Source organism: Podarcis bocagei, assembly GCF_964188305.1.
Source record: "Podarcis bocagei genome assembly, chromosome: 8".
NCBI lineage: Eukaryota > Metazoa > Chordata > Lepidosauria > Squamata > Lacertidae > Podarcis > Podarcis bocagei.
In genome coordinates, this window is record NC_138133.1 from 2554047 (window position 1) to 2577766 (window position 23720).

The window sequence follows — 23720 nt, forward strand, 5'->3', positions numbered from 1 at the left end:
AAGCCAATAGCACAACTTCTCTATGGTGCCCGGCTGGGCCCCTTCTCCAATTTTGTACGACTAGAAGAGAGTTTGGATTTGATATCCCGCTTTAACACTACCCTAAGGAGTCTCAAAGGATGCAGGTGGCGCTGTGGGTAAAACCTCAGTGCCTAGGGCTTGCCGATCGCATGGTCGGTGGTTTGAATCCCCGCGGCGGGGTGAGCTCCCGTCTTTCGGTCCCAGCTCCTGCCCACCTAGCAGTTTGAAAGCACCCTTAAGTGCAAGTAGATAAATAGGTACCGCTTTATAGCGGGAAGGTAAACGGTGTTTCCGTGTGCTGCGCTGGTGCCAGCTCGCCAGAGCAGCTTCGTCACACTGGCCACGTGACCCGGAAGTGTCTCCGGACAGCGCTGGCCCCGGCCTCTTAAGTGAGATGGGCGCACAACCCTAGAGTCGGACATGACTGGCCCGTACGGGCAGGGGTACCTTTAAGGAGTCTCAAAGCGGCTCACAATCTCCTTTCCCTTCCTTCCCCACAACAAACACTCTGAGGTTGAGTGGGGCTGAGAGACTTCAGAGAAGTGTGACAAGCCCAAGTTCACCCAGCAGCTGCATGTGGAGGAGCGGGGAATCAAATCAGTTCACCAGATTACGAGTCCACTGCTCTTAACCACTACACCACACTGGCTCTCACTACACTAGAACCTGTACAATCCAAATTTCTAAGATCAGTCCTTCAAGTCCCAAAATGTGTCTTTAATGTCACTCTGAAACTAGACAAGCTTCACAAAAGTGGAGGCTAGAGTGTGGGTGACTATACTCAACATTGGCTCAGATTATCTCTATTTCCCCTTGGCCTTGCCCCACTAACTATGAGCGATGATTTTCAATCCACATGGAAACAGGCAGTGGCAACTAAAATCTCATCCCTGGGCTTCTCTCCAGGTCTTCTACTCAGCATGGGATATGATCAGGCCAAACCACTCATTAAGCAATGTGTAGCAGACACACAGCCAATTGGATCTAGCCAGTACCCCAACTTTTATTGCCAATGAATCCATCAGATACTCTGCCTCCCCCATGGCATATCTAACTAAAGTCCCTAAGCATCGGAGGGCCTTTACCCTGGCACGATGTCACGCCAGGAAGATTGCTTGCTCCGAGAGACAATGCCCCTGTAATTCTGGACAAACAGAAACAATAGAGCATGTGCTTCTCCAGTGCCTGTATTACAGAGACATTCGTATTAGCCTCATCTACCCACTCATCTCCCCATAAGTACCCAGGGTGCACAGGGCAATTCTATACCTCCCTGCTGCTTTCAGGTATCAACCCTGCTACAACATACAAGTTTCCAGGTTCTGCATAGCAGTGCTCAAAATTTGTCGAATGATGACCTGTGCCACAAACTACCGTATTTTTCGCTCCATTGGACGCACCGGACAATAGGACACACCGGACCATAGGAGGGGGAGAACAGGGAAATTTTTTTTTTCTTGTTCTCCCCCTCTAAAACAAGGTGTGTTCAAGGTACATTCACCAGAGCTTGTGGGGCTGGCGGTGGGGGGAAGCGCTGCTTTCCCCCACTGCCAGCCTCAAAGATCCCTGAAGCCTTTGGAGCGCAGCGGACCGCTGCCCTGCAGAGGTTTGCGCGCAGCCGTCCCCAAGCTAGAGCAGCGAGACGGAGCCCTCCGTCTCGCTGTTCTGGCTTGGGAACAGCCTTGCTAGCTTCTGCAGGACAGCGGGGTGAAGGCACCGTCCCCAAGCTAGAGCAGTGCTCCGTCTTCCTGTTCTGGCTTTGGGCTTAGCGGCGCAGCCTGCATTCGCTCTATAGGATGCACACACATTTCCCCTTAATTTTTGGAAGGGGAAATGTGCGTCCTATAGAACGAAAAATACGGTAGATTTAATGAACACTCATATTGGAGTGCTTTGTAAATTGATAGCCATAGTCTTTTGTATACTAACCTTGTATGCTCTTCCACAGCCGATTAATGCTCCTAACCCTTCTTTTAGCTTCTTATAGTTTTAATATATATACCTTCTGCTTTAATAATTTCAGCTTTCCAAAACGTTTTACAGATTTTTAAATGATTGTACCCCGCCCTACTTATGCTGGTCTATGACCGTAATAAAGATTTGATTTGATACATAGACAAACACTATTACTGTCTCCCAATTAAAAGAAAATAATATTTGAACCTTATAAGGGTCTCCAGCTCTACTGTATTCACAGCTTTCCTCTGGTATAACATCAGGTGTTCCTGATCTGCTGTGGCCACAAACTGTTCTATGAATGTCAAGACATGAGCAAATCCTTCAAATGTCAAAGATTTTCTGCAGAAATAAACAAATGCTATTACAACCTATTAAAATATTCACATATAAAACCAAAATGGGCACACAACTGTAAATGGGGAGGGAGTCATATTTGCTTATTCATGTGTATGACGTATTTGCATATAAAGAAGAAGGTGGGATCTTCCACTTAAAATCAGCTGAATCTTCCTCCTCCTCCTTTGGTATAATAAAACAGAACAGTCTCCACTTTATACATGAATGGGGTGTACACAAATCTGTCATATCTAATTTTTCACATAAATAAAAAGATTTTGAAAACTTCATGAAACAATACGAACACTTTAAAAAATAATAATTACAATATGCACTGTGTGCTCATGGTAATGAATGTGTTGTATAAAATGACAATGTGATAACTTATTCTATCTTCCATATATTCATATTTTTGAATGGAGCTAGCACTTTTGATAAAGAGCACACACCCCCAATCTTCTACAGAACCTTTAGATTCATGTGTGCATGAGGACTGATCCAGCTCTTGTTTCTAAACTATAGGGCATTATCATGTTGTGAGCTTCCAGCCCATGAAGCAGAGCACAGGCAGAGACACAGTGTCAAGATGTCATCATGCACACTGGGTATCCCCACCTAAGAACATAAGGCAGCCATACTGGATCAGACCAAAAGTTGATCTAGGGAAGGATCCTGTTTTCCTAGTAGGAAACAAAATGCCTGTGGGGCGCCCACAAACAGGACCTAGATATTAAAGCAGTCTTCCTGAACCTTGAGATGATTTAGACTACAATTCCCATCAGCCCTCAGGTTTCTGTATCTGACAGCAAACACTGTCCTGATTTTATTATTAGAAATTGTGACCCTTTTAGAATATTAGAAGTGTAGAGTTGGAAGGGATCCCCAGGGTCATCTAGCCCAACCCCCTGCAATGCAGGAATCTCAATTAAAGCATCCATGGCAGATGGCCATCCAGCCTCTGCTTAAAAACCTCCAAGGAAGGAGAGCTCTCGATCTCCCAAGGTCAAACAGCTCGAATAGTTTTTCCTGAGGTTTAAGTCAGAATCTCCTTTCTTGTATCTTGAAGCCACTGATTCGAGTCCTAACCTCCAGAGCTATAATACATTAGTGTATTGTTTTGTCTTCTTTAAAAATAGAAAACTTACCTCATGTTCAGATCAGGCACTGAATACGTCTCAAATGTAAGTTTTAACAATGAGGCAGTGAGCTGCAAATGACAGCTCAAACAACTTAGCATTTAGCCCTTTCTAATTTAACAGTACCCAAGCATGATTGTATTTTTATAAATCTTACACCTATATAAATGGACAAAGCTAGTGGTTCCCTACAGGTATAAAATATTACTGGAGAGATTGAAGTAAGTGATACCTCTATAATGATGCAAATTGAAGTTTAAGCTTTTTAACAATGGGGAATTGCTAATCCTTTTACAGAGGTGTAAATAGCTATTCAGGTTTTTATTTCAGACTGCCTGTTTTGTTTCCACATTCAACAGCAGAACTCCACAAAGCAAAACACACAGCTAGCCTATAAACTGTTCAACAACAGCAGCAGCAACATTCATTAGCCTTATCAAGGTTTTTGAAAAATCTATAACTTTAATATATATTGCAAAATACACACCCGAAATTGTAAAATATTCTCCCAAATTGCTAAACTCTACTGCAATGCAATTCCACAACAGTGACTAAGAACAGTGGAAAATGAAGATGGTGCGGGAGTGACGTTTTCAAGTTTAGACTTAACACACATTGAGGCAGTGAGAACACACAGGCAGTTCAACAGGGCTTTTCATTGCACTGAAGTCTTACAAAATCTCTATTTCAGCTAGCTCGCTCCCTATTGTGCTCCTCCCTCTGGGTGGTCTTTCCAGGGTGCCACTTGAAGGGAATACATTAATAAAAAGGAGGGGAAGGAAGGGACACATAAATAAAGAAAAGCAAAATGGATGACATGATGCAGCAGGCTATGGATCAGGGGTCAGCAAACAAGGGGTCTTTCTCTTTTACAGGTTGCTTCCTGGAAACAGTCTGATTAAGCTGACAGCTTGAATTATGTGTTACATTTTGTAATGCACAATCCATCTGTGCTAAGTCCTCTTGAATGCAGCTGAAGCAGCACAAGCAAAAGGTCTCTGCCTTGTTCCTTCTTAAACATGAGCTTGAAATACTCATTATCTTCCTAAGTGCTCAATCCGAGAGGCTGAAGTTTTTAAGGCTCTAAATGAAGCACAGGTTAGTTATGGGAACTGGCAAAGTGCTGGACAAGACTTTCATTTAAGAGTTTGACAATACTGACATGTAGCAAATTTCACACCTCCCTGAACTATCAAATTTCTTTCTGATTTCTTATGGTGGATGGTGGAGACCTTAAGTATCAATAATAGAAACAGATTGATAACTACCAGAAGGCACTATTAAGACATCTTGTAGGAAGCTCAGAGCACAAAACTTCAATTTGTGATTGGGGGAGGTTGGAAATCTGGATGTACTGTTATGTACTAAAACAAATGGTGAAACATAAAAGAAATGTGCTGTGACTAAAGCTTAAAATCATTTTATTTATTTTTTGGGGAAGGGGGGCTAGTCTAGGTCTAAAATACAAAGTGAATCCATTATCTGTAGCAACATACCACTTCAACTGAACACAGAATCTTCACTTACAATAAAGGCTGATTATGTCGTTTTCTTCACAAAGAGGTTATTTTCAAATAAGGTACAAATTTATGCTATGTGTAAAGATGACTAATTACATTTACCATATATTTCCATGTACTGGACGCCCCCATGTATAGGACGCCCCCTATTTTTGGGGACCCCAAATTAAGAAAATGGGAGGAAATTGCTCTGACTTGTTGAAATTTTAGGAGGGGAGGCTTGCCCAGAGGCTAACAGCCCCACGCGTCTAACAGGCCGCCTATCAGCTGTTCCTTTGCCGGCAATCGCTGAGCTTTGGGGGGGGGGTGCAGATATGAGCTGGGGGGGGGAAGAGTGGTGAAGCTTTTTTCCCAATTACTTTTACCACTTCTCGCCTTTCCCGTGGAGCCTGCGTACAGTATTCAGCTTGCCTCCTCCCACTCTGCCCGCCCTACAGCTGGGAGGGAGGCTGTAGGAAGTCTGTTTTTGCCATGTGGTGTCTTCGTGCGGCTCCATTTGTGTGTGGACGGAGCAACGTTACACAGGAGGAGTGCAAGGCGCGATGTTTTGTTGATGTTAAAGGCGCAGACGGAGAATATTACTTCAATCGCCATGCTCCTCCTGTGCAACGTTGCGCTGCCCGCGCACAAATAGAACTGCACAAAGACTATGATGCATCACAAATACCAGTGGAAATTCCTCAGTTTCAGCACTTAGTCAGAAAATGAGCATTTCTGGTTGCTTAAGAAGAAACAAGACAGAGTTCAGACAGTTATATTGTGGTAACACTTGCAGGGGGACTAGGCAGGATGGAAAAGGCATGTAGAGTGACCAGAACTAAGCAAGAAAGCTTGCAGCTACTTGGAGACCCAAACCAAAAGGAGAGAATCTGTCTGTTGCCCAGAAAAGGGTAACATAATAGTTTCAGCCACATCTCTGCAACCTTGAATGACTTGCCACAAGGGGCAGTGAAACAACAAATCACTTTCTCTCAATAGTACCATGTTTGCTGGAAGCGTAAAACTGTGACATCAAGCACAGTTTTATTGCTGGAAGTGAACAAGGTTTAGGGGGAGGTTAAACAGCTTGAGGATCAGTGAGAAAGAAGGCAAAGTGGCAAAACCTTCCCATGATGTCGTGCACACCTGCGCTAAAATATCATTAGAAAAAATGTTCCAAATGGTGTTTCGACTGAAAGGAATGAAGAAATCAATGGCTTGGTTTTACCTTATTGTGAGACTAGCAGATGAGCCTCCACTTGAGCTATAATGACATAATGCTTGTGAACATGGATGCTCTTCCTCATTATATGGTGTGCTGCAGCCTAAATCCTGTAGTTTTAATGGTTTCCCTTCTTCATCCTCTTCACTGAAAGAAACAGTAAGGTCACTACTTCCACCTGAACTTTCACCTTCTTTCTCCTGTGCGTTTTTGTCCAGCATCAGACTATCCTCAGGAACTGTAACAGAAACTTAACATTAAAAATAATTACAAATAAAAATAAATTACAATGAAAATATTAATTCAAATTTGATAATAGTTGGATATATCTTTCAGTTAAAAATGCACCCCCAAACATAGGTCATAACTGGCTACTTAAAAAATGTTAAATCCTGTGTTTTCAAAAAAGAAAAGGTTGAAAGCAATATATAGTAAAATACATAAATATACTGTAATGTCAAAGCCATTCAAAATCTTCATCACCAAGTACAAAAGTAAATGATAAAAACAAACCATCTCACAGTCTGTCTAAAGAAGAAAGTTTTAGAAATATATACAATTTTTAAAAACTGAACTGAAAAACTCAATCAATGGAAAAGTAGAGACCAAAGGAGATTGTCTTCTGTTTGTCTGCTGGAGTCAATTCCACCAGCATATTTCACCAATGATTAGTTTTCCTATAGAACAATCGAATAAGACCACAAGGCCTCTTGTATACTTTATACTTCTTATGTTAGCCACTTTGAGTTTTTCTTTCAAAAAAGATAGGCTATAAATATGAACAAATAACGAGGAATACGTATTCAGAATTGAAGCTAGATATCTCTACCACAGAAACTAATGAAGAAGAAACTACAATCAAGAACTGACAGAGAGAGAGAGAAATCAGTTATAGCACTGAAAAGTTCAATGAAAATCCAATTTAAAAATCATGGAATAAGCAGACAGACAAAAACAAGTCTGACTCCATTCCTGAACAGCAAGATCAACAGTAGTGGAACTGGGTGTTTAGAGAGGCCAGGTAACTGTGTACTCCTGCTGAATGCCCCTTGAAAGGACTGTAAAGTTAAATTCTTTTCCACTACAGTACTGTGTTACTCAGAAAGTAATGAAGACAACAGGACAAATATTTCCATTCAAGAACATGAAAGAGATCTAGAAAGCTGCACCCAAAAAGTAAATAAAGGACATAGGTCTCTTGCATGGACTCTCACTATAGTAGCTCAGGCAGTAAACAAAATATAATGCAAGCAATAGATAGCCCTCAATGTGTCCCTGCCATTGTTAGTATATAAAAATACAGTTCCTTTGCATCTGCAGATAATGCAGTGATGGATACCATTGTAAAAATCCAACTAGGCAGGAGGAGAGCTATTTCCATTACACACATCATCACTATACCTGGGAATTTTGCTCTCGAGTGCTCATTTCCAGAAACAAGCTGCTCAGGGCGACACACCAATAAGATCGGCCGTTTAGATCCTTGTTCATTTCGTACAGAGTACTCATGTGTCAGTATTTCTTCCAACGATTTGCAGGAACTGTCACTTTTTAAATCGGTGGTTCTGTTCTCTGGACTTAATCTTCCATGTAACAGGGAGTTAAGTTCAGGAGACATTTTGCTTTCCACAAAATTACTACTGCAATTATTTGTCTTGCTTTCTACTGTTAAACAGCAAGTTCTTTCATTCTCATATGATACACTGGATGTGACTGGCGTTTCCTTGCCCATCAGCAGATATGTCTTTCCATCTATTTTGTCAGACTTATTTGAGCGCTGTAGATCACTATTAGTTTGTACTACACAGCTGTCTGTCACATAACTGCTCTGTGATGGTTGTCTATGTGAATGTGGGTCAGAAATTGAAAAGCTCTTTGTGAGCTCAGAAGATTTCGGTGGCACACTGAAATCTTCAACGCTTGAGACAGCTGACATTTGGCGTCCCATAAAGATTGTTGCTGTATGATACAGTCCCCTTGACATGGCTGTCCTGCTGTTCATTCCTGTCTGTCTTACTTCTGGCACCATCTGAAAAACACAGTTTGAAACCAGAGTAATTTTTGTTGTTGCGGATGGGGATTTTAAAATGAACAAGGTGTTATCCATTTAAAATATATGCGCACACCTGCAAGGCTCTCTTATAGGTACAATCAAACCAGATGGTCTCTTATGTAAACCCCGCTGAAATGAGTTGGAGAGCACAAGAATTGTGAATTGTATCCCAGTGAATTGTATCCCACTCTTTTCTAAATGCAAGTACTGTGTACAGTTCTACACATTGCCAAGTACTTTGAATCTTGGATCTTCTGCATGCAAAGCGGCTGTTCTACCATTTGGCTGACAGTTTTGACCATATTCTCAACTGTGTTACAAATAGTTAATTGGTCACACTAAAGTAAGAAGGAACAGTGGGAGAAGGTGACAGAATATCAGAAAACTTGCATTTGTATATGCAGGTTTTTCTCTCTCTCCCCCCAAACATGTAAGCTGGCAATCACCTGCTCACCAGGAACAAGCATTAACTATTTCCAAGAGAGAACCAGATAGACAAAGTCAAGTATGTAAGTGTGGTGGTTATGGGCAGAGAAAACTAGAACCAACTGCAGGCATAGGGCTCTCTGAATCTTTTTGAACCAAAGTTGTTGTGTCTTTCAGCACATTCAGTAGATTCTGAAGTAGAGGCTTTGAGGTCAGGACAAAGGACTTATGGGCACAACTAGTTAATTCAATTGAAATAAACAGAATCTATACAGTTCTATTCATTTCAATGGGACCTATGCAGAACTTCCAGTGAATTATACCCACCATCTACCACTATACAGATAACTACAGTACTGGCAGATATCTATCTGTTCCCTAGTTCTGAGTCACAAAGGCAATCAAGTAATACATGACCTTCTGCAACATTCTGAAACCAAGGTTCTGCTTTCAGGTTTACTACTGGGAGGATGGCCCTGCACAATTTAATTTATATGAAAATGCACAAGATGGCATAATCCACCAACCCATGGCCCAATGGCTACTAAGAAGTCCATCAAGGCCCTTCCGGTAAGCAGTCCATCAAAAGATAAGCAAAGATAGTATGATTCCCAGCCCACTGGCTAGAGGACTGTCAGCTGTAGAGAGTTGACATCACCCTCACAGCACATGCTCCATGTGAACTGTCAGTTGTTCTCTGGGTTGCTCTGGCTATTTTGAGATTGTGTGTGGAATTAATAGGGGAAATGCTGATGATTTTACTTCCCCAAATCTTTTAAAAAGTTATATTATTTGTAAGAATTTTCCAGTTAACTTGCAACCTCTGGCACCCCTAGAAAAATTGCTCCTGGGAATCAGGGATTCTCCAGAATAGGGAAATGCAGCTTGGAAGTGGAATCACCAACTCTCTATCTGCAGTCCAATGCATGTGTGAATGCTCATTCCACTTGCACATGGGCCACTTTGGCTCTCAGCCACTTCTATATAGACACATCACTGTTGTTCCTTGTCATTTTTGTGCTGCTGGAATTTTTTTAATGGATTTGATACTCTTAACTCTGAGTGTATATTGGGCCTTCTTAGGGGTTATGTTTGTTTTCTGTTTTCATTAATATTTAGTGGCTGCCTTTAGTTCCTTTGGAGAAATAGGTGGGACAGAATTTTTAAAAATAAAATAAATGAACACCTTATGACTGCAGTACTATAGTGCCCCATATTATAAACTGTTGTTATAGTTGCCTGTTTATTTTTTAATTTACTTTCAGAAGGTAAGTAAAGAAATAATTGTAATAATTTATGACATGGGGTACTAAAGTACCATGGTATTATAAGGGTTCTAGTAGTTCTGATATACAGATATTTATGTAAGTAGGGCTGCAATGAAATATAGATTTATTTAAGATCAAAAACTTCAAGGACAAATATTTTAAAAACAACAGAGGAAAATTAGTATTTCAGAACTCTATCACTATCGCTTCCTAAATATCTGAACATTGTAGAAGGCATACTTATATAGGTCAAGGCTGGTGAGGCTCATTGCTCCATGTATATTTTAAGAAGGGCCTAAATTCAAGGTTTTTCCACATTTTTAATCTACTGTGAGGAAAAACATCTATAAACTCAGATTAACGTCTGCTAACGCAATGAAGAAAGAAAAATGAAAACCTTCCTGATACTATTAAACACACACACACACAAAAACACAAAATAGTGTTGCCTCTGTTTCTTTCCTGATAAGAGTCTTAAATACCAAACAGTTAAATGCATAATAACATTTACTGGCAGCAAGACAGCCTGCTTAGCTGATACATAAAGCAGGTAAAAGGAGAAAAAGTTAATTTCTTGGCTGAATGATTCCATCGGTAGCTATAGGGCAAACTAGAAAGTCTTTTAGCAAAGTAGCAGTTGATTCTTCTATCAATCTGCAGCACACATACTCTTCCAAGGAATGCATTAAATATGAAAATCATATCCTGTTATCATCTGTTTCCAGCTTTCAGCCCAGTAAGCTTTCCTTAATGAATGCTGTAGCCTAAGGGACAAGCATGCTGTTGGCTTTTCTGAATAATGGAGTGATGCTACCCATTTTGGCTTATTACAATATCGACTAGCTGAGGGGGTTTCACACATAGTCACAAGTGACTACTCTTGCCAGCATGCTCCAAGTTATTACAAGATGTTTTTAGACATTTCATCTAAAAGAGCTTTCCTGCTTTTAGGGAAGAAAAACAGCTCTGGTCTTGAACTGTATCATTTATATGGAGATAGGAGGAGGGATTAGAAGGCTGCACTACTGCAGATATATAGCAGAATATATTTGAGTATTTCTCGTCAGGCTTTGTCTGTGACTGTTGTTGTTGTTTTTCTTCTTTTTTGGCATCTTTTGGAAGGGAAAAGTCAAAATGTACAAAATTATAAATGCTAATTTTGGGGGGCTTAAATTTAAATATTTGGTGTGTGTGTGTGTGTGATAGTATTTTTAAATTTCACAATGAACATTTGTTTCTTTTCCAGCACTATGGCACGATTTAAACTGCATGGCGGAAGTAATTACACAAGAGGTTTGCAAAATATATTTTTTACCTGAATAAAATAAAAAGCCTCTAACAGCTCCCCAATTAATAGACTACAGATCTGTTCCAGCCAGAGCTACTTCCCAGTCCCATCGATTTCAGAGGGAGAGACTTAAACATGCCTTTTTAACTCCACCATTGAAATGAATTTAGATCACAACCCAGCTACACTGATGGCTCGTGGGGCCAGTATTTGGTTGGTGCATAGCTGCCTCTCTGCCAGTGTCTGTGGAAAGGAGTGCCACCAGCTGGGTGGCTCTGCCGCAACAGAGGCCTCAGCATCACCCAGTTGGTAGCCAGCAAAATAGCTTTCAAACAGGATAGGGCAGTGTTCCCCAACCTTGGGTCTCCATCTGTTTTCGGACTACAATTCCCATCATCCTTGACCACTGGTCTTGCTAGCGAGGGATGATGGGAGTTGTAGTCCAAAAACAGCTGGAGACCCAGGGTTGGGGAACACTGGGATAGGGTACTGGTGGCTTTGGACTTGCTGGAGTCAAAGCACAGAAAACGCATTCGGGGGGAAATTTCTTTTCAATGGCTCCCCTTGCCTTCTGCTCTGGTCACGCAAGGAGGCAGTGCTTGGGATGCAGTGATGGGTCCATTGCTCTGCTCCGTCCCACTTGTCCCCAGTCCCAGTTTGGATTGCTTTGCCCAAAGTGTTCAGCTCTGGTTAGATATACCTTTTAGAATATTTTTTACTTACCTGGTGTTTCATAACATCACTCTTATTGCTTTTTGAAATATTTTTTCTCTCAGGAATCTGCTCTCTCTTAAATCCTCCTTCATACTCTGCCTAATATATAAAAAAGGCATCATAAATTAAGATTCAGGCTGTGATCCAGCCAAACCTAAGTATGCTCTACTGATTTCATTGAGGAAAGGTAAAACATATAGTTTTCCACTGCAATCAGATTGTAATAAATATACAGTAGGCAGTGAAACAAATATTAAACATTAAGCATTCTGAACAGAATTCTCAAAACATTACTTATTTACCCTAGCAGTTTACCTGGTTAAAGTTTTAATGTAGTTGAAACATTTTATCTATTTACTGTTGTATTTGATTATAAACTGCACCAATATGAAATCTGAACTAGATGAAAGGCATGTTTTAAAATGTAAAACCTTTATGTATGACACTTCATTCAATTCAAAATACAAATGAACTGACAATGCATTTGAACACATTGCAGTATTACTGTATTATCTTGTAATTCATTTTGTAACATTTGTTGTTATACTATCTTTGTAGTCTACCATGGATACACAACTCATATGTCACAAGAGTTCTGTGTTCCAGGTGGCATATATGGAAAAAGCTAGTATTGTACAGATTGTATGGCAAAAAGAAAATAATGGTAACTCTGATATCAAAATAAATCCCAACAAAAAGTGAGTGCTGATGGAAGAGAAACCAAAATGGAATGGTAATGTGGTTAACTCCAAAACAGCACAGTTCAATCTGTCAAACAAGCTTCTCATAAAGACCACAACAGGGTCAGCATCCACTGCAGCTATTCCAGAATGCTTCAATAGCCAGTAAAAATAAAAATCACATACTACTCAAGAAAAAGCAACATCATAAGAAATTGTAATAAAATGCTGGGAGGTGTTTCCTCTATTCTTTTGGATCCAGTTACATGGGTCAGGGAACCAAAACACCATATATTTAGCAAATAGGAAGATGAGCACAGAGCCTCAATAGTATATAAAGAGTATTCAAGGTTCTCTGTGCCCTCAACCCTCCCTCATTTCCACTTTGGTTCACCGCTTTACTTATACAGCAGGTCTGCATTTTTCACACAGCAAGCAATTTATTCTAAAAAAGGTTTTAGGGCTGATTTATATCAAAGTGTGGGTACACACAATCTGTTTTCATCAAAATCATTTATAGTTATTAAAGTACAGTATATAATACCTTCAGCCTCTGAAGGCACTCTGATCTTGAAGCAAACTTCTGAATTTGAGCTTCAATGCAATCAAATTCCTTCAACAAGTCTTGGTTTCGGAGCAAAGACTTTTTCTGACGCTCACATATTTCTCCTAGGTATTTTTTTAACTTCCTGTATTTCATTTTAGTTCTACACAAGGAGTGGGAAACAAAAAGAAAAACAGTTCCATGTTGTGTATATGAGCTGATTCTTGGAAGAGAAATATTTACCTAGGATTCTGACAGGAATCCTGCCAAAAGCCATCATTCATAGAAAAATCCACGAGGGAAGAATTCCAATACGATATTTACATTTTGCTCCTTTTCATTTTAAACACTCATATCAATTTCCTCAACAAAATGTCCAAAGCTACAATTATGAAATTAAAGTTCCTATTTTAAAAGTAAGGGAATGATCCACTTCAAGTGAAGTGCCCAGAGGATTTATAAAGGGCTCAGTACAACCCTTTCCGTTCCATTCCCCTTTCCCTTCCATGTACTCATGTGCATGGGAAGTGCAAGCTGCCTTTACAGAGACTGAGAGGTCCATGAATGCCTTCCATAGCCCCATGTAGTCCTCCATCTCTGTGCCATTCAAATTCTGCTGCTCCAGGAAACAAGTACAGCGGTGCCTCGGGTTAAGAACATTCTGGAAGTCCGTTCTTAAACCAAGGTGTGCTTTCCCATAGAAAGTAATGGAAAACGGATTAATCCGTTCCAGACAATGAAAAGCAACCCCTAAAACAGCAAGTAGACATGAAATTTACTATCTAACAAGGCCATTGATTCATAAAATGAAAGCAATAGACCAGGCTGCAATCTACTACCCAGTATAAAAACCCTTACTGCAGCAGTGGCGCCAGCATCTGGCCCACGCCGTCCTGTGCCCTGTGAGGGAATGCCATGGCAGTCACTTCTGGGGCCGAGCCGCTTGGCCTTGCTCTGGGGCCTGGAGCAGCGGCTGTGAGGGCGACACCCGGTACTGGGAGAGGGGTGGTTGCTGCAGCAGCAGCACAGCCTTCGATGCTGCTGTGATGGTGGCAGCAGAGGGACAAGATGCCAACGTCCCCCTTCTGTGCTTCATTGCCGGGGAGCAGCAGCGACATCCCTGCTCGGCATGGCAGGGCAACGTTCCCCTTCTCCGCTTCAACCCTTAGACCAGATCCTTGAGGAATGGCATCTTGTTCTGGAGGACAGCACCTCCAGGAAGGGCTGGTGGGGGGAAAAGAGGGAGCCCATTCCTTGCCTGAAACCCCGGGGAGCCACTGCCGGCAACAGTGCGCTCAGTGGAGCTGCCAGGCCGACTCATGAGGAGGTCCCTAAAGGCAGCACACCTCGGGGGAGAAGGAGGCCCAAGGCGAACCGATAATCTCCACTCCCCGAGGCGTGTGCAAAGCAAAAGGAAACTCAACCCGGATCAGGCTCACCACCACGGACTCCCCTCCCTTCACCCTCCCGTCTCTATCTGCTGTGGGATCCTAAGGACAAGTGACCCCCTCCCGCCTCGCCCGAATAATCACCCTGGCCACTGCGTGTCCCTCTCCAAGTCCCAACAGGGGTCTCTCCAAAGCACGCTTTGGCGCACAGCAGCTGGCGTCTCTTGTGCGTCTCTCTCTCCCTCTGTCTTCCCCGGCGCTGGGTCCCTCTGCTGCCGCCATACTGCAGCATCAACGTCCCCCTTCTCCGCTTCTGGGTGACGCTGCCATGGCCGGCGCTGAGTGACAGAAGGCCGTGCCGACAAAACGGAAGTGCACTCCCAAACGGAGTACGTTCATATACCAAAAAATTAAAATTAAAAAAAATACACCACCTGGAACATTCATTTCCAGGTTTGAAGTGTTCATAATCCAGAAAGTTCGTTAACTAGGCTGTTCGTAACCCGAGATACCACTGTACCTTGATGGTGCACAAATGAACTACACTGAGATCCTAACATTGGTTAATGGTGCTTCAAATCACTCTTTAATTCAAATCAATTAAAGTGAAGATCCACCCTCACCGGGGCGCATACAAAACTTTTCCTCCCAAGACCACTTTATCCCTGGGGTAATCTGTCAGCGGCAGCATACCCAAAAAGTGGGTGGGGCAGAGCCACCTCTCTCCCTCTCCTTCTCCCTCCAGTTTGCATGACACTGTAAGCCAAACAACAGTGTGGGCTCCCAGAGAGCAGCTTGCAGCTCTTTTGCTCCTCAACCCTTTCTGCTTCTGTACTTCCAAGGTCTGAAACCAGGCTCATGGTTAAATTGTCTTGGCTACAGCCTGTAGCTAGCGTATATACACACATATATGTTCAGGGCGTTTTTTTCAGACGAAACTCAGCAAAAACCCAGTTCCGACACCTCTCATGTGGGTGCCATTGCCATTATAAGAGAACAAGGGAGGCGTTCATGATGAGTTCTGGCATCTCATTTTCTAGAAAAATAGCACTGTATATACTGAACCCAGGTATCACAGCAAATCAATTTGCCCTTCCCCCCAAACTTGCCCTTTCCAGATCCTCTGGCTTCAATTAAGTTATTCCTTTTTGTGCATATTTTATTCCTCCTTCAGTAATTCACAAAATCACTGCAGCAACAATTCTATCAATCCCTTTTCTCTCTCTCTCTCTCTCTCTCTCTCTCTCTCTCTCTCTCTCTCTCTCCCTCTCTCTGTATTCATTCCAAGGAGGGAAGTGAGGGAACTGGGCAGCTGGCTGTCATTCACCATGAAAGGAAGATGGGCAGGCCGTGGGGTATGGGCAGGGACCAGGCTGGGTTTTCTTCTGCTGCCTCTAGCGAAGTGAGATTCCTCTGGCACTTCCAGCATTAGAGGAGAACAAGCGGAGGCAAAAGGGAAGACAGAACAGGGAAATGCCAGCCAGAGGGCCCCAATGCGAAAAGCTAGAAGATGCAGTATCAACCTTTGCTGACAGATGCCAATCAGCATTGTTATGTGAATATTAATTTTAACCAATTATAAAGTTTTTCAAATATAAAATTATAATAAATTAGAATTTCCAAAAATTGTAGTAACAAGATTTAATTGAGAATCAACCAAGTTTTACTTGTATAAACCACTTCACAAGCTGAAGTCATCAGAAATTGAGAAAAAAATACAAGCTCTAAAAGCAATAAAACCATTTCTACAAACTAAAAGCAATAAAATCATTTCTACAGACGTACAATTAATATTCCATAAATGAGTGAGTCACACTTCAGGAAAAGCTTGCTTAAACAAAAACATCTTAGGTACCCACCCAGACATCATGAAGCTATGTGCATGCCTTATTTCAGTTGGTAACTGATTACAGAGGGCTAGAGGTACAACACTAAAACTCTGGTTTCTGGTACAAACTAAATGCACATCTGGTGCATGTGGTACTCTCAGCAGAGCCCCATCTGAAGAGTGCAGTTGCCAGGCAGAGATATATGGGGGGAAAGAGGTAACCTGGTCCCAAGCTGATTTTAAATACTAAAAGCACAATCTTAAATGGGCCTGGTAGTATATTGGCAGCCAGTGCAGCTCCCTCAGCAGAGGCATGATATCGTGTCAATGCTATGTAGTCACAGATCCATTAAAATAAATTATCAATAAAAAATAAAACAATGCAAAATCTGCTTAAGCAGACTTACGTGCGGGTATCACATGTGGTGTATTCAAGCATTTTTCTTTCCAACTCCAACCTCTTTGTTTCACTAAAAGTACAGAGTGAAGAAGTTATTGTACAAATGGTACACTACAAATCACTTTGCAGTAAAGAAAAGGAAGATATTTTACAGGTTTCAGAAGAGCTAGACACCCAAGGAACATTATTTTTTCACTGTGAATTCCAAGCCATCAAGAATCATTATCATTATTAATCAAACTGCTTTGATCCTAATCTATCTGAGGTAGCAGCTACCACCGGAACAACTTGCCTCTTCTGGAGGTAGATACAGGATTACTAACTCTTGGAAAGCACACCTTGAAATGCTGTAGGAAATCAGTCATTTGTAACATTTGACCACATGGTAGGAGGAATAACATCATCTACTGCTTACAAGGATGCAGAAACAGACATATGGTTAAAGTACTCCCTACTACATAGCTAAGGATTCTAACAGAGCCTCCATCCTATTCTCCTCCTCTTACACAATATCTTTAACACACTGAGAGTAGATACTGGCTGTGGCTCACTAACAATGTGGCATAGTGGTAAAAGTGCTTGACTAGAACCTGGGAGACCAAGGTTCAAATCCCCACCTAGCCACAAAGGTTCACTTTGGGCCAGTCACCATCTCTGAGCCTTGCTTCCCTGACAGGGTTGTTGTGAGGATGAAATTAGGAGGGGAGAGAATTATGTAGTCCACCTTGACCTCCTTGGAGGAGCAGTAGGATATAAATAAATGTTAACAACAACAACAACAACAACAACAACAGCAGCAGTACACTTGGTGGTAAATCTGGGTTCATTCATGTTATTTATTTATTTTATAATAATTTTTATTGCTTTTTTCCAGATAACATGTCAAATAACAAAAAACAAACAACCAAAAAAAAGAAGAAAAGAAGAAAAGAAGAAAAACGAAAGAAATCCAACTTTCAGTTACATCCTTCCAAATCTTACTGAACTTCCCCACTTCTCCCTCACCCTGCTTTCTTAACAATAAAATGTCAGCAAATTAATAACTTGTTTCGTGTGTTATTAATACTTTCGAATAATTCTCTTTTGGGTTCAAAATACTTATTATCAATTTACTTTTACTTTAAACAAAACAACACATTATTTTAAACTTTGGTCCTTTCCTAATCATATCTTAATTTCCAATATACAAAATCTTATTGCTGGAGCTTGGTTTTTCAGTTCATGCAAATTGTTAACATTCATATAACTTATAGTGTTTTTGTAGATAATCCTTAAACTTTTTCCAGTTCTCCTCCACTGTCTCTTCTCCCAAATCACGGATTCTGCCAGTCATTTCGTCCAGTTCCATATAGTCCATCAATTGCATATGCCACTCCTCCAGTGTGGGTAAATCTTGTGTCTTCCAGTGTTTTGCGATAAGTATCCTTGCTGCTGTTGTTGCATACATAAAAAAAGTTCTATCCTTCTTTAACACTTTCTGGCCGACAATGCCCAGGAGGAAGGCCTCTGGTTTCTTGGGAAAGGTATACTTAAATACCTTTTTTAACTCATTGTAAATCTTTTCCCAGAAGACCTTCACTTTTGGACAGGTCCACCAGAGGTGAAAGAATGTCCCTTCAGCCTCCTTGCATTTCCAACATTTATTATCAGACAAATGGTATATTTTAGCAAGCTTGACTGGGGTCATGTACCACCTGTATATCATTTTCATAATATTTTCTTTCAAGGCACTGCATGCCGTAAATTTCATACCAGTGGTCCATAACCTTTCCCAGTCTTCAAACATAATGTTGTGCCCAATGTCTTGAGCCCATTTTATCATGGCTGATTTGACTGTCTCATCCTGAGTGTTCCATTTAAGCAGCAAGTTATACATTCTCGAAAGAACCTTAGTTTTGGGTTCTAACAGTTCTGTCTCTAGTTTCGATTTTTCCACCTGGAATCCTGTTTTTTTGTCTGACTTAAAAATCTCTTGAATTTGAGCATAATGAAACCAGTCTTGCACCTTATGCTTTACTTTTTCATAGCTCTGTAACCTCAAATTGTCTCCTATTTTTTCTAACATTTCCCCATATTTCAACCAACCGGTCTCCATATTGGGTTTTTTTCGGGCCTTAGCCTCCACTGGTGATAGCCACCTCGGGGTCTTACTTTCCAATAAGTCTTTGTATTTTGTCCAGACCATAAATATTGCTTTTCTGACAATATGGTTTTTGAATGTTTTGTGGATCTTAACCTTGTCGTACCACAGATATGCATGCCACCCAAAAGCATTGTCGAACCCTTCTAGATCTAGGACATCGGTGTTTTCTAATAAAAACCAATCTTTCATCCAGCAGAAGGCTGCTGCTTCATAGTATAACCTTAAATCTGGCAGGGCAAATCCCCCTCTTTCTTTTGCATCAGTTAGTATTTTAAATTTTATTCGGGGCTTTTTGCCCTGCCAAACAAACTTCGAAATATCCTTCTGCCATTTACCAAAACATTCAACTCTGTCCACAATCTGAAGGGTTTGAAACAAAAACAGCATCTTTGGCAATACATTCATTTTTACTGCTGCAATTCTACCCAACAAGGAAAGTTTTAGTCTTGACCAAATATCTAAGTCCTTTTTAACTTCAAGCCAACATTTTTCATAATTATCCTTAAACAAATTCAAGTTTCTGGAAGTCAAATTGACCCCTAGGTATTTCACTTTTTTAACCACAGTTAATTCTGTTTCTTTCTGTAACTCATCTGTTTCTAGAGGTGTCAGGTTTTTAACCAGAACCTTGGTTTTTTGCTTGTTCAGCTTGAACCCCGCCACCCGACCAAACTCTTGAATCAACTCTAAAACTCTTTTTGTACTAGATTCTGGCTCCTGTAGTGTTAAAACCAAATCATCTGCAAAAGCTTTCAGTTTATATTGTTTCTCTCCGACAAATATTCCCTTTATCAACCGGTCCTCCCTTATCATGTTCAAAAGCACCTCCAGGACTGAAATGAATAAAAGAGGGGATAAGGGACACCCCTGTCGTGTTCCTTTTTCAATTTTAAACTCGTCTGTCACCACATTGTTCACTATCAGTTTAGCTTTTTGTTCTGAGTAGATTGCTTCTATACCATTTTCGAACCCCTGTCCCACTCCCATCCCTTCCAAATTTTTCTTCATAAACTTCCAAGAAATGTTATCAAAGGCTTTCTCCGCGTCGATAAAAATTAGCACTGCTTTTGTATTAATATTTGTTTGTAAAAGTTCCAAAATATCAATAATGTTCCTAGTGTTGTCAAACAAATGTCGGCCTGGAAGAAAGCCTGCCTGGTCCTTGTGAAGTACTTCATTTAGCACTCTTTTAAGCCTACTTGCCAAAATGTCTGCAAAAATTTTGTAATCCACATTTAGGAGTGAGATGGGACGGTAGTTCTTTAGTTGAGTCTTTTCAGTTTCCAGTTTAGGAATCAATGTGATGAAAGCTTCTTTCCACGTTTCCGGTGTCTTCTTCCCCTCCATAATCTGGTTACAAACCTCCATTAGTGGTTGTATCAAGTAGTCTTTTAGAGTCTTATAGTACTTGGAGGTAAGTCCATCTGGGCCTGGAGATTTGCCAAGTTGCATATTCTGAATGGCACTCTCAATCTCCTGTTGTGTTATTCGATCATTTAAGATTGTTCTCTTTTCTTGAGATAGTTTTGGTAATCCATTTGCTTTTAAAAATTGGTCTATCTCCGTCACTTCCTGAGGCCCTTGCGTATAAAGTTTTTTGAAATATTTCTGGAAACACTTTCTTATTTCTTCCGGTTTCTGTATATTTTTCCCTTCAACCTCCAGATTGGTAACAAAGTTCAATTTTTGTCTCCTTTTCAACTGCCATGCTAGCAGTTTCCCACATTTATTCGCCGATTCAAAAGATCTTTGTTTCATTTGTTTAATTTTCCATTCCACTTCTTGATTTATTAATTTCACATATTGTGCTTGATAAAACTTAATTTCTCTTAGAATCTCTTTAGATTTTGGTTTTAGTCTCAATTTTTTCTCTTCATCTCTTATCTTCTCTAATATCTTATCCTTTTTTCCATTCCAGAGTTTTTTCTTGATCGTATTCTGTTGTATCAGAAACCCTCTCATTACTGCTTTGCTTGCGTCCCAGATTATTCTCTTTTCCACCGAAGTGTTCAAGTTTATTTCAAAGTAGTCTTTTAGAGTTTTTTGGGCCTTTTTGACAATCTCTTGATCTCTTAACAGGGTGTCATTCATTCTCCATCTGAAGGAACCGACTGGAGTAAGTCTCAATTCCACTTTCAAAGCATTGTGGTCGGAACATGTTTTTGGGCAGATTTCTACTTTAATAGTCTTAGGTGCCAGTCCTCTAGATGTCCAAATTTGGTCTATTCTTGTCCGTGACAGATGAGCCTCAGAAAAGAATGTTCCTTCTTTACCTAGAGGGTTCTTTGTCCTCCAAATGTCAATCAAATCCATACTGTCGGTCAATTCAAAGAAAGTTTTAGGTAGCCTGCCATCTTTGGTTAGATTTTGATTTTGCGACTTATCCATGTAAGTAGAGACCACCCCATTCATATCTCCCATCAAAATGATGTTAGAATAGTCCAGATAGTCCAGCAATATCTCGTGCAGCTTCTTGTAAAATTCTGACTTCCCTTCATTTGGTGCATAAATTCCTACTATCAAAAACTTTTCTCCTTGTGTTTGTTTCTCAATTGCCAAAATTCTTCCATGCTCATCTTTAAATAGAAATTTCGGTGATAGGTTCTCCTTTGCATAAATCACTACACCTCTTTTCTTAACTTTGTCAGATGAAATAAATTCTTGGCCTAGTCTTTTGTTGATTAATACTTTCCTATGGAGCCTAGTCACGTGGGTTTCCTGCAAACAGATAATGTCCAATTTTTCTTTTTTCAATATGTGAAAGATCCTCCTTCTTTTTTCCGGAGAATTCCCGCCATTTATGTTCCAACTTAAAAGCTGCAGAGACATCCTGGATCAATTTAAGAATCCTCTTGAGGTGTGTCTTCTTCGTCCTGGCCCGGAGGCAAAACAGGTGCTGGTTCAGGTAGAGGTGTTGGCCCGGCTCCTGCTACTCCCTTCCGAAGGTCCTCTCCGTAGTCGTTCAAGAATTTTAGTTGGTCTTCTGCTGTTCTAATTTTAACTTTTTTCCCTTTGATAGTAAAAGATAGTCCTTGAGGGAATTCCCACCTATAAGGAATTGCGTTGTTTCTCAGTAGTCCTGTTAGATCCTTGTATGTAGTTCTTAAGTCCAATAGTTGCTTCGGGATATCTCTGTAGATTTCTGCTTTTTTGCCTTGAATCACCAGTGCTTTTTTGAAGTGTAGGCCAAGTATTTTGTCGCTTTCTTGCCTAGATCTCAAAATGATCAGGCAATCTCTAGCTCTGTCCTTCCTCACCACTCTTCCCAATCTGAAAGCGGTGACAATTTTAAAATCCTTATCTTCTTCTATAGCCCAGAACTTTGATAATTCTGATGTCAGAAAGCCAACCAAATTATCTTGTTCAAGTTCTGGTATTGATCGAAGCCTAAGATTATTTTCCCGATTTTTCAGTTCCACCATAGACAGATAGGCCTGCTGTTCACTGATTTGCCTGCAAAGTGGCCTTACTTCCCTTTTTACTTCCTCTGCCTTCTTATTGGCTTCCTCTGCTTTCTGATTTGCTTGTTCAGCCAGTTTCCGATTTTCTAGAGTTGTTGTTTGGAGGTTCCCAATTACTTGTGTATTTTGGGAAACTTGGTCAGTCAGCTTGTTGATAGTAGTTGTAACTTGATCAAACTTTGTGTTTAAAGCAGCAAGCTGATCCAAAATTTTCTGCGAAACTGGGTCAACCCCTCCTGAAGCCATATCTTTTGAAACTGGCTCTTGGGCTGGTTGAGCACCTTGTCCTTCTTTCAGTGTTAAAACCGTAGGGACAGATGATCTACGTGACTGTACAGGCTGTACAGGCAATGTTGTTTGTAGCAGTAGCTGTTCTGCTTTTGTTTTAGCTGCCCTTTTCCTTGTGCCACTCATTCCACAGCTGTCTATGCGTCAAGGTCAAATTGTAAGTCCCATGGGAAAAATAATCCAGGAAAAAGAAAACAACCACCAAGAAGATAGTCCAAATAATAAGCAGTTCCCAGAGATTAGTTAGTCCTAAATCCACTAGGGGGAGCTTCCCTGTAGTTCAATGAGCAAATAAACTTTTTCCCCCCTTAAGCAGAAGACCAAAAATAATAAAAAAAAATTAAAAAGGTACCTTCAGTGTCCCTTTCTAGTTAGTCAGCTTTCCCAAAATACCAACAAATTTTCAATAATAGGTGCAAGAAACAGTTTCTTTCTTATTTGTATCCAGTCATGCTTAACAGTAGCACATCCACTTTTAGTTACAGTTTCTGCAAATTGACAGTTCCTACTGTCCTGGCAGCCCCAGCATTTGGTTATTTTGTAATCCACTTAGTAAAGAAGAGGAGAGGTTTCCAATCAAATCAGTCACTTCCCAGCCTCTTAATCTTTTCTCCTTTCAGGTAAATAGGTTCCAATTTGCACAGTTCTGACAGCTTCCCTTTTAAAATCCTTTCCGCAGCGCTCTCAGCTTGCGAAGGTTTTTGCTTTGATCTTAGCAAAGTCGGAAGGCGGACTTCCTGTTTTCACCTCCCGTTTTCAGCCGAATTTTCTTATTAAAATTTAGACTCAAATGGGTACTTGTAAATCCTTACTCACGAGTAGAAAGTTCTGTAGCCAAATGTTCCAGGAAGAAAGGACAGCGCTCATCAGCAGCTTCCGCAGAAAGAGCGATGAACTCACAGCACCGCTTCCCCTTTCACGTTCCGGAACCCCTTACGGGGCTCCTTCCCCGCTTCTGGGGTCGCTCCTGGTGCCCGCCGAGTCCCACGGCCACGGGCTCACTCTACCCGTGGTTTTTCTTAATGGGTCGTCGCTGTGCCGCAGCTGACGTCCCTTTTCCGCGGAG

General features: G+C 41.0%; 1 protein-coding gene across 8 annotated transcripts in view; it reads right to left on the bottom strand.

Moving 5' to 3' along the window:
- Window positions 1–23720, bottom strand: part of KIZ (kizuna centrosomal protein) — a 68414-nt gene that overhangs the window by 35145 nt on the left and 9549 nt on the right. For 4 of the 8 annotated variants that reach the window (XM_081205981.1, XM_081205979.1, XM_081205983.1 and 1 more), the window contains 6 exons: window positions 16770–16832; window positions 13147–13309; window positions 11932–12021; window positions 7575–8202; window positions 6180–6423; window positions 2185–2319 (listed from right to left, as the gene is read on the bottom strand). In XM_081205981.1, the coding sequence (XP_081062107.1) occupies window positions 2185–2319; window positions 6180–6423; window positions 7575–8202; window positions 11932–12021; window positions 13147–13309; window positions 16770–16832 (1323 nt within the window). Of the gene's footprint in view, window positions 1–2184; window positions 2320–6179; window positions 6424–7574; window positions 8203–11931; window positions 12022–12237; window positions 12310–13146; window positions 13310–16769; window positions 16833–23720 lie in introns of those variants that run through there. The other 4 variants (XM_081205982.1, XM_081205984.1, XM_081205980.1 and 1 more) reach the window with 3 other exon arrangements.